Source organism: Microcebus murinus, chromosome 7 (assembly GCF_040939455.1).
Source record: "Microcebus murinus isolate Inina chromosome 7, M.murinus_Inina_mat1.0, whole genome shotgun sequence".
NCBI lineage: Eukaryota > Metazoa > Chordata > Mammalia > Primates > Cheirogaleidae > Microcebus > Microcebus murinus.
The window spans coordinates 5,201,966-5,213,484 of record NC_134110.1 but is presented as its reverse complement, the minus strand read 5'-3'; the positions used below and the strand labels follow the sequence as shown (position 1 = coordinate 5,213,484).

The 11,519-nt window shown below is 59.1% G+C and overlaps 1 protein-coding gene across 1 annotated transcript; it reads right to left on the bottom strand.

The window, feature by feature from the left end:
- Positions 1-1,275: 1,275 nt before the first annotated feature.
- ARPIN (actin related protein 2/3 complex inhibitor) lies at positions 1,276-10,705 on the bottom strand. Its single transcript, XM_012763322.2, has 6 exons — positions 10,573-10,705; positions 8,623-8,698; positions 6,530-6,662; positions 3,443-3,649; positions 2,875-3,038; positions 1,276-2,047 (listed from the first exon to the last, which is right to left on the bottom strand). Exons 1-6 carry the CDS (start codon positions 10,659-10,661, stop codon positions 2,039-2,041), a joined length of 678 nt encoding a protein of 225 aa, XP_012618776.2. The 5' UTR covers positions 10,662-10,705; the 3' UTR covers positions 1,276-2,038.
- Between the last annotated feature and the right edge of the window lie 814 nt (positions 10,706-11,519).

Sequence of the window (11,519 nt, the reverse complement as noted above, 5' to 3'; positions counted from 1 at the left end):
TGATTCTGGCCCCTGAATGTCCCTCAAGCCATCATTCTCATTCCATCTCGCCTGCCACTTCTGTACACCAGACCACTCCAGCCTCCCACCCATTTGTAACAGTCTCCTAAATGAGCTCATTGCCTCCAGTTTCTCAGCAGTCAGGTGATCTTTGAAACATACAAATCAGATCTTCTCACTCTCCATGGGACCACTGGCTTCCAGGATGTTAAGGATAAAGCCCCCAATTATTTAACATGCCTCAAGATGCCATGCCCGAGCCTCATCTCAAACATGCATCCCTGCGACTCATTCTCTGAGCTCTCGCCACAATGGCCTGCCCCTTCCCGGAGCCCCTCCAAGACACTAAGCCCTTTTTGTGGCCTTAGGACCTGCCCCATTGACACACTGGGCCTCCTTGTTTATAATGGTGGTTTGTCCATATGAGTTTGCCATACCCTTTGGCCACAGTGCTATGGACAGCAGGATGCCCCCACTGGGTGACTCTACCCCTAATCAGTGTCCCCAGTTCCCCACCTGCTCAGCCACCTCCCTGACCACTCCCAGAGTTGAGGTCCCAGTATGCTCTGCCTATGGGACAGCCACATTCAGACACAGGATACCAGAGAGGTGGCTACTATATCCTTTGGTCCCTGTACCTAAGACCCTTCTGTAGGCCATGGAAGGAGTATAAGCTTTGCCCTTCACAGCTCTGGATTTAAATCCTGGTTCTGCCACTTATTAGCCGTGTGACTTGGGGCAAGTTGAACCTCTTTTCCTCTTCTATAACATGCATGTGGAAGCAGAACAGTCCAGTGGTTAAGAATACGGGCCTTGAAACCACCTGGGTTTAAATTCCTCTCTCCTCTATACACTATCTATGGAGCCTCTAGTGTTAGTCTCATATGAAAAAATGGGGATAATAATCACATGTACCTCCTTGGGACTGTTGTGATAATTAAGTAAGATATCACAAGTGCTTAGCACCTAGATGCACTCAACAGTCAGGGGCTGTAGTTATCATCACAGAAAGCCTCTGGCTCCATATTTGAGACACTAGGGGGGCTCGATAATTGTTGGTTCACCACTATCCTCTTTTTCTTAAGCCAAGCAGGATCCACATGCCACCAAGTCCTTAGGACCTTCAACTCCAGGCCTCTTCACAGGTCTGGGTGTGGGCACACGTCTCAACAAGGCAATGTTCATGACCAAGGAGAAATGGCTTCCTTCTTATGGGGACAGGGCTCAGCTGAAAGACCGTTTACACCCAGCAATAACCCAGGCAGTGCAGAGGAATTCTTTTCTGGAGATTTACTCATTCATAAAAATGAATCTTCAAGGTACAAAACAACAACAAAAAGGTATCCTCCACAATGTGGCCCGGCACAGTGAGTCTGCAAGGTGCGGCCAGCCCGCCTGCCTGTGAGCACTGCTGGCCTCCCCGGGAACAGCACCCAGGAGGGCAGCAGGGAGGTCAGACGACAGCACCTTTGCAGTGGCATGATATTGGGGGAGGAATAAAGAACTGGCCGCTGGGTGGGGGCAAGGCACAGAGGACCTGGAGTTTTGAAGCGGGACAGCAGAGGCCACAGAGTGCTGAGGAGGGGGCGGGTGAGGGAGGCAAGCAGAAACAGCGAGAACAAAGGAAGGAGCCCGCTATCTTCTCCCCTGAGCCACTCTGCATCTAGACGCTGCCCAGGTCTGCACCAAGACCAAGTCCAGTTCCTCTCACACTGCGCTGCGGGACTTGCCTGCCACCGGCCTTCAGAATCGAGGCCGCCTTCCAGGCCAAGGTCGCCATGACAACATCTAGGAAGGCTAGACTCCATCTAGGGAGGGGCCCCCCATGAGCCACACAGCATGGGGCCCCACTGGCAAGGCTGTCGTTGTGGTCTTGCATTTGGTTTTGGCAGGGCTTGTCCAGAGGGTATTCATTCCGAGGCGGCTGCAGGGAAGAACCGGGCTTGGCGGGCTGCTGTCTCCAGGTCCAGAGGGGAAGTCACGGGAGAAATTCTCACCATGTGCCGGCGGGCCCGGAGGCATCCTGGTCCCACTAAGCTCAGTCGTCCTAGAGAAATTCAAGGAGTAAAGTAGAAAGACATGTTCAGAGGACATATCCTAAAGGCCATCAGGCAAACCAGGGCTCTATCTTGTGGTACCCATGGGGCCCGGGCCACCTGCCTTGGCCCCACCTCCTCAGAGCTGGCCCGGCAGCCCCAACCCTTCTTCAGTCCAAGGATCTCTTTATTAAGGTGGACATGAGTCCAGACGCTCAGTCTGCCTGCCCTGCTTCCTCTGGCTGAAGTGCCCCCCCCCCACCTAGACAAAGAGCCCATTTTTCTGTCACTTTGCTTCAAATGTTCCATTTGGGGTGTTTTGACATCAATTCAAGTCTTCAGGTACACTATGCTTCAGAAAGACAGCTGTGACCAGGCTGAGGAGCAGCTCGGGGCTGACCCTGGGCAGAAGCGAAGCTAGTCAGGGCCACGTCCGCCATTTCCCCGCCACCTCAGGCAAGAAGCCCTGACGGACGGAGAAGCAAACACTCATGCGGCGGCCCAGCTGCCTCAGCATGGCCAGTGTACTCCCTCACAGGGCAAATGTCTTGAGACTTAATTACCGTCACCAGTTCCCTCTGCAGCCCTCCTGCCCATTACTGGCTTTTATAAATCTGTGTACACAGGCACCGTTCAAACCCACCAACAAGACAGGGCCCACGTTGCCACCCTTCATATCTTGCAGGAATGTTCCTGACGCTGACACACTCCCAGGAATTCCACAGAATTCCACCAAAGCTGGGGGTAAGATGTATCCTGCTGTCTCCTCGTCCTACCCCCAGCCTCAACCAGTACGCACAAAGGTATAACCGCACACACCACCAGGTACGAGACCTACCCACTCCTCGTCCTCTGCCCCGTCCCCCTGCTCTCGGATCTCCGCTCTGGCCCCCTCTGACGACTTCTGGGCCATGATGTTGTCTGTCCAGGACGCCCCTGTCTTTCCATCACCCGCAAAATTACACTTGGTCACTGTTCCAGCCTCAAGTTTGGCCAATGACTCTGAAAGAAGAAAAGAAGTTGAATGTCCTCTGTCCCCGTGGCAGAAACATAGTGAGGACCAGGCCCACTCAGGCAGGGTCCCCTAGGCCGTGGTTAAGCCATTGTTCTCTCCAGGCCTAGGGGTGGTCAATGAGGCCCTGGCTGGGCCCCCCAAGGCACAGTGGGGAGCGGTCACCCACAGGAACCATGGAATTGGGTGGTAAGCCAGGATCCAGGGTGTCCAGCCTAATGGCCCCAGGGTGCTTGTCCGGGGATCTAGGAACAAACTCAAGGGCTTAGTTGTGTCCGGTGGAGGCCACACCTGGCCTGCTCCCAGGAGCTCTGAGCAGGAGGGGTGGGGAGCCTGAGAAGGAGCCCCGGGCCCACACAGGAGCATCAGGCCAGAGTGAGGCCGCCCTGCTCACCCAGGAAGGGGCCATCGCCCCGAGTCTTCAGCCGCACCCCGGCCCCGAGCTCGAGCTCCATCGCCAGCATGTCTGACTCGGGCATCCAGAAGGCCACCGTCTGCTCGGGGGCGAGGCTCTCGGTCAGCGCCAGCAGCTCCGGCTTGTCCACCAGCTCCTTCAGCTCCGCGGGTGAGAGCCTGTCGGTGTCCCCCTTGGCTTCCACCTCTGCAGGCACACAGCACAGGGGCCTGATCGCCGTGGCGATGGCCAACGTGACTGAGGCCTGGTAGCAGCCAGGCGAGGGCTGAGTGTTTCCCGCTCTCAGTACCCATTCTGCCGGGACCCATCAGCCACCTCCTTAGCACCGCAGGTGCTGCCCGGCTCTGGAGCCTGGCTGCCTGCTGCAGATCGGGGCTCTACGGTAACTCGGGCAAGTTACTTAACCTCTCTGTACCTGTAAAATATGGTAAAATCGATGTCCACCTGATAGGAACAGGAGGTATAAGTGAAATAAAGAATATAAAGCACTTAGCACAGTGCCTGGCACACAGTAAGCCCTCAGGGAGTGGGTTTTTTTTTTTATTTCGGCATATTATGGGGGTACAGATTGGGAGTGTTAATATGTTGTCATCATTCCCATTTTATAGATGAGAAAAACCAAGGCTTAGAGTGGTTAAGTAATTAGCTCAAGGTCACACAGCAGTGAAGGAGGCAGGATTCAAACCACCCCCCTACGAGATCCTAACTTCCCACTGAGACCCCAGTGACCAGGCAGGGTTCTCTGCAGGCTCTGGGGGCCTCCCTGGCTGGGGCGGGCTCAGCAGGAACAATAGTAAACGCTGGTAGTCCCCCTCCTCTACTGGCCCTGGCAGAGCTCACCCGCTCAGGGAGGAACCCGAGTCCTGGATCTGCAGGTGCTGGCGCAGACTGCACGGTGAATGCCCAGGCTGCACGGTGAGTGCAGCCTCCCAGCCGGGGATGCTCCCTCGGGGCTGAGGCCGCATGAAGGTGTGCAGGGCTGCATCCCCATGGCAACCCCATGGGCTGCTCCGACAGGCTGCCTTCTCCGCCCCGACGCCAGGTGGCCACGCTCCGTTGGAGAACCTCCCAGCCGGCCCACCAGCACATCCCATGGACCACATTCCATTCACGGCGTACGACCTCGGCCACGCTCTGCTAGGGACGCCTTCTGGGACTGCCCAGGGGACAGCCGGCGTAGAGGAGAGCTCCGTGCTCCAGCCTCTGCCCAACCTCCCCGTGACAAGTCGGCCCACCCACTTTGCAAGAGGACAGAAGTCACAGGTGGAGCCTCTCACTTCCCTGCCACCACCTACCTGTCAGCTCACTTCCAACCCCGCGAAACCTCTCCTCCCCGTCAGTCTCAAAGGCCAGAAGTCCTCCTCCTGCCTCAAGCCAGTTCCCCATGAGGGCTCCAGACTCCTCCCACGCCCCCAGGACCTGTCTCTCCCTCCACTCCCTGGCTTTTCCTCCCGGCCTCATGCTCTGGCCTTGGCACCCACTGCTCCACACGCTGCCCCCCTCCGCAGTCACAGTGAGTTCCTAATTGGCAAACCCCTTGGACGCTCCATATTCTGGATCTTACTGATCCAGGGAAGCACCTGACCCCACTGCCAGCTCCTCACTCCTGTTCCCCGGGGCCTCACTGGGCTTCAGGGACACCTTCCCTGTGTCCCTCACCTCTTCAAGGGCCTCCTGCCCCTGTCCACCTCATTGCTGTTCCCCAAGATGACCTCCTGGCCCACTTCTTTCTCCTCCTGGCCAACTTCATCGACTCCCTTCGCTTCCATACTCTAACGTGCTGCAGCCCAGCCCTTGCCCCAGGCTCTAGAACTGTGCCTCCAAGTCCTCAAAGGACCTCTGTCTGGAAGTGCCACCAGCAAATCCAACTCAGTGTGTCCCAAATGGAACTCTTCTCCCCAGACCTGCTCCTCTTGCCCCTCCAACTGCCCCCAACCCAGCCTGGCACCCCACCTGGCCCCCTGAGTCATCCCATCCCTCTCCCTCCCCGATAGGAAATCCAACACTGAGGCCACGGTGCCTCCTCCCGCTCGAGCTGGCCCTGACTCCCCACCCCTGCCGACGGGTCCTCGGTCCCAGCCTTTTCACCTGTCGTAGGTTACCATAACAGCAGGGCCCTTCCATCTCCTCTACCAGGCTGAGCACACCTCCAGAGTCCTGCTTGTCCCTGGACCCTCAGCGCCTGGCACAGGGCCTGGTGCATGGGAGGTGCTCACTAAATGTTCAGAGAAGCCACGAGCAACTGAAAGCATGAACGAGTAACACGACAGACTCCCACTCAACCTCCAAAGCGCAGGCAGCAAAGAGGTCCTACTATAGACAAAGCTGGGAAGAAGAGCAAGACCATGGAGGGCCTGCAGTGGGCTGAATGCCCCCCCAAACTCCCGTGTTGGAACAATCACCAATGCGACAGCATTAAAAGGTGGGGCCTTTAGGAGGCAGGTGGCTGAGTCTGAGGGCAGGGCGCCCACACGTGGGACTCTGCCCTTATGAGCAGGTGGAAGGAGCCACCTGGCCCTTCAGCCATGCAAGGACACAGCAAGAAGCCACCATCCTTCCAGCAGAGAGCACAAGCCCTCCCCGGACAGCCCTCACCTGCTGGCACCTTGACCTCAGACTTCTCAGCCTCCAGAGCTGCAAGCACCTAATGTCTGTTTATAAATGACCCAGCCTAAGGCACTTTGTCATAGCAGCCCAAATGGACCAAGATAGGGCCCAAGAACCAGACAAGGATTTTGGCAGTAAAATGAAGACTGCTGGGGGCCTGGCCTGGGCTCTGTGGCAAGGCAGACAGAGCCCAAAGCCACATTTGTGGACGACTCTGTCAGACCACAAGAGACACCAGGGGACAGGAAGGCCAGCCTGGCCCCTGGGACGGAGGCGGGGCAACGGCGATCCTCTGGGGGACGGGAGGCAGGGAGGAGCCCAGGCAGGGGCCCCAGGCCAGACACCAGCTTCCAGGCCAGCCATGCTGAGAAGACACTCTCCAGGGACCAAGAGACCCAGGAGACAAAGGCAGGCCAGGCTGCAGGAGGGGCCGCGGCAGGAAGGGCAGAGGGTACCTACTGTAGGATGACATGAGGAAGCCCGTGTTCACCTTCCTGGTGGCGCTGAAGTTGGGCTCGATTTCATCTCCCTTGGGGTTGAATTTGCGGCGGTGGATGAGGCCGGGCCGGATATACAGCACGTAGTAGCGCTCCTGGGGCCAGGCAGACGGAGAGTGAGGGCCGCTTCACCCACCCAGCACACGCACCCCGGGCTCTGGCCGCTGCCCCGCCCGAAGCCCGCCTCTGCTCCAAAAGATGTTCGGGCTACGCAAATGCCCCACTCAAAACTCATTCCTTCGTGAGTTCTAAGAACACCTGCCATGCACACTGAGCTGTGCGAGGAGTCCATGCCGGCCGGGGTGGGCACAGGCCCTGAGCCCAAGGCTTCCACACGGCCGGAGACAAAAAATACATACAGAAAACCACAACGCAGGAACCAAGGACCACAAATGCCATAAGGCAGGAGTGGGCGCTGGCAAGGTGCCGTGGGAAGGGCACGGAAGGGGCCTGAGTGAGGGCAGCCACTCTGCCCTCCAGCAGACGCAGCACCCAGGGCAAACCTCTCCTAGCCTTCTTAGCCTCAGTTTCCCCTGCCATATGGGGACAATGTGATGCCCACTTTCAGGAATGTCCTAAGGGTTCAACGAGATAACAGAGGAGCCAGTGCCGAGTGCGAAGTGTGCTGTGAGTGCTGTCCGCCAGCTATTCTGATCCAAGTGGGTGGAAGAAATGCCCCCGGAGGCTGGAGCAGGGAGGCCGCTTCCTGGGGGAAACAAGGAAGGTGACGTCTTGGAGGATGCAGAGAGCTGCCCCCGTGAGAGTGAGGGTGTAGGGAGAATACTGAAAGCCCCGGTCAGGTACGTGAGAGCAAGAGGCCGGCGGGAGCCCAGCCTGGGAAAGCAAGTGGGATGAGTCTGAGACAGGCCTTGAGCTGGCATTTGGAGTTTGGATTTTATCTGGCAGACGAGGAGTCCTGAAAGGTGCGTGAGCAGCAGCAAGTCCCTCAGAGATGGCTTTCCAGAGACAACTGGGAAGCAGGGCAGGGATGAGCTTTAAGGGAGCCAGAGGCAGGAGGGCAGGTGTTGTCAGGACAGGCCGAGGGCCCATCTGAGTGGGCAGACGTGGAAAGAGGAAGGGAAGGGACAGGAAGGAACGGGCAAGGCAGGAGCCCAGCAGGACGCGGCACTGCTCACCTGGGGCAGGGGGGAGGCGAGCAGAGGGGCTCTGCAGGCTGGTGGCTGGGGGCGACTGTACCGTCACCAGGAGCCAGTTTGGAGAGGGGCTGGGAAACACCCTGCCTGTGCGAGAGCAGCCGCGGCGGGCAGCCCACGCCGGCGTACGGCTACTGCCGGCCTGCGCACGGGCCGGCCGGGGGCTCCACACTGTGTGCCCCCCTCCAGCTTGCCTGCTAAGGAGGGGACGGTGCAGCAAAGCATCTCTTGACATGAAAATAGTGGTGAACTGGGAGCTAAGGCTGTTCCCACGGGATACAGGAGAGAAACGTGGGGTTCACATAGCACCAGGCCTCTGGCCCCCTCAAGAGGGCATTTTTAGAGACCAAGCTCAGTTTTGCACACCAGTGAGATAAGGCGGTCAGCACATCTAGCTCAGGCCATTGGAAAATGGGGTGGGAGCTCAGAACAGAGACGCAAGCTAGGACAAGATGGTGAACGGCAGGTATACCTGCGAGCACCTGAGATGGGGTCACTGGTGGCACAGAGCATGGCCCCGGGAGACTGAGAGGACAAAGGTAGCCGGGACATCGACATGGGACCTGAAGCCCAGTGTCAGCAATGTAGGCTTCACATCCAGGCTAGACTGGGTGTCGTGTCGGGCCTGGTCTGTCTTCCCCGCTGTGACCAGGCTCTTCTGGCAAGAACCCAGGTCCTCCCCCGGGTCTGTGCTGCCCAGCACACCCTGCGGCTCCCTTTCCACCCGGGGTCCCGTCTGGCCGCCGATCTCCCCAGCCGCTTCCCGCCTGCCCTCTGAGCCCATCCGGGAGGGGGCTGGACCCCAAGTCTTGGCACCGGAAGAGCCCCGCACAGGAGATGCCTCAACCAGGGAGGACAGTGCAGCCAGGGCCCTGTGGTGCCACCGAGGCAGCATCCTCACCTTCCTGCCATGGGCATCCACGATGCTGTGGCGAGATACATCGACCAGTTCTCCCTCGAGCAGGACGCCATTCCCCCTGGGGGTGAGAGGGACAGGAGGGACGGCTGGCTCTGCGGTCCTCAGGAAGGAGCCACAGGCAAACCCCACCCGCGTCTCCGATGTACCTGGCCCTGAGCGACCCCTTTCTCGGTGCTCCCCACACAGGGGCCTCCATCCCTCCAAGGGTCCCAAAGGCTGGCGCACTGCCCAGAGGGCAGGAGGAACCTCGTCAGGCTGCGCTAAGACCAAGCTATGGGCCCCTCCTGCAGGGCCACTGGGAGTCACTGTCACCAGAGCCTCAGTCTTTCCTACAAAACGCGGAGAGAAACAGCCGCTTCTCTCTGCCCCTCTGCTGCTGACCTCAGATCACGCATGTGAAGGTGTTTTGTGAACTAAGTGCTTACTAAATATACAAGATTTTACTTTTCTATTCAGCCACATTTGGAGGGAGGCGTCTAAGCTGCTAGAAATGATCTTCCCTTTCCACTTGCTTTAAAATACGTCCATGTTCCTGTTCTCATTCACGTCCGTGGGGTCACCAACCCAAGGAAATGGTGATTGCCACTTTAAAGGTGGAGAAACCCAGGCTCAGAGGTTCTGGGACGAGTCCCAGGTCACAGTCCCTCCCCGAGAGGAACTGGACCCTGGCCTCCCAATTCCAGTTTTCATAAAAGCAGAACCTGGGTCTTCCTTTTTCAAAGCCACAGAAGCAGGAGAGGGGTGGGGACAGCCGAAGATGATGGTGGAAGGGGGAGGGGCAGTGGGAAGTGAAAATTCCCACTACCTTACCTACTTCTATCCACCCCTCCCTATTCTTTTTTTTTTTTTTTTTTTTTTGAGACAGAGTCTCACACTGTTGCCCAGGCTAGAGTGAGTGCCCTGGCGTCAGCCTAGCTCACAGCAACCTCAAACTCCTGGGCTCCAGCAATCCTCCTGCCTCAGCCTCCTGAGTGGCTGGAACTACAGGCATGCGTCATCATGCCCGGCTAATTTTTTCTATATATATTAGTTGGCCAATTAATTTCTTTCTATTTATAGTAGAGATGGGGTCTCGCTCTTGCTCAGGCTGGTTTCGAACTCCTGACCTGGAGCAATCCGGCCGCCTGGGCCTCCCAGAGTGCTAGGATGACAGGCGTGAGCCACCGCGCCCGGCCCCTATCCTTTTTAAAAAGTATTTAACTGGCAAAGGCTGTATAGAGTCGGTGTGCACAACGCGATCACCTGACATATGTACACGTTGTGTAATTACTACCACAGGCACATTAATGAACACACAGTCACCGCCCATGCTGCACGTCAGATCCCCAGAACGTGTTCATCCTGCAGGGGAAGGTCCACACCCCCTTGCCGCCTTCGCCCCCTTCCTCCGCCTCCCAGCCCGGGGGACCACTGCCCTGCTCCGTCTCTGTGGTTCAACTTTCCCAGACCCCACATGCAAGTGGGGTCAGAGAGTACTTGTCCTTCTGCGCCCGGCTCGCGTCACTCGGCATAATTCTTTGGCGTCTGTAACGCAGATGGAATGCTCCCTTCCTTCTCCTGACTCGGGGAGGCCGGGCGGGCCCTCGGGATCCCCGAATCCGCATACGGGCTCCCGCAGGCCCTGCGGCCGGCCCGCCCAGCTCCCACCCGCCGATCCGGCCACACCGCGCCGCCGTCGCCCGGGGCAGGGCACGGGCCTGTGCAAAGGCCACGAGGCGCAGCAGCGTGACGGGTGGCGTCACGGCCGTGGGGGGGGCGGGGACGGAGGTCGGAGCGAGCCGAAGCGCCGCGGTCCGGGCCCAGGTCGCGAGAGCCCCCCCGCGGGCGCGCGGCGGGCGCAGGGTTTCAGGCCGCTCGGCGCCCGCAGCCCGCAGCCCCTCCCCCGCGTCCCGCCCGGTGCAGGGCGCGCGGAGCCGGGCGCGCGGAGCCTACCCCTGGTGCGCGGCGGGGTCCCACCCGGGCAGCCACGCGCTGCGCACCGCCTTGTTCCCGAGCGCGCCGTCCTGGTAGATGCGGCTCATGGTCCCGAGTGCGGGCCGGGCGCGGGCCGGCGGGGCGGGGCGGGGCGGGGCGGGGCGGGCGGCGACTCCCAGCCCGCGGATCCCGGCGCCGCGCGAGTTAAAGGCGCCGCGGGGCCGGGCGCTCAGCACGCCGGGGGCGGCAGGGAGCCCGGCCCTTCTCTCCTCTCCGCGTCTCCCTTATTACTGCGGGGAGATGCCTGCCCCAGCACACGCGCAGAGGGGAAACTGAGGCCCGGACGTCCTCCTTAGGATCAGCTCTGGGAGGACGGGATTCCGGGAGGCAGGAAAGGAGAAGAGGAAACAGCCATTAGGGAGGGCTGGGTGGTCAGCGCAGACGCTGCCGTTGAGCCCGACCTGGGTGCCGCAGTGGCCGAGCGGGGAGTCCCAGGGGTCTGTGACGAAAGAGTCGGAGTCGGATGTCAGATCAACGACATACCAAAGTTTGAATCCCAGCTGTGTGAGCTTGGTAAACTCCCCAACCTCTCTGAGCCCTCGTTTCTTCCTCTGTAAAATGAGGTCAGTATCAGAGAGGCTGTAAAGTTTAATGACAGCGAGACCCTCCCAAAACATAGCATTGCCCTCCCTTCCTCTTCCCGCAGTTCCATTCCTCCCTGGCTGCCCAGTGCCCTTTGCCCAAATATGTCACAGTCCTCAGGCGCATTCTCCAAGCCTGGGAGCAGAAGTCTCACTCTGTTGCCCGGGCTCGAGTGCCGTGGCGTCAGCCTGGCTCACAGCAACCTCAAACTCCTGGGCTCTAGCAATCCTGCTGCCTCAGCCTCCGGGGTCGCTGGGACTACAGGCACGCAGACCACCATGCCCGGCTAATTTTTCTATTTTTAGTAGAGACAGAGTCTTGCT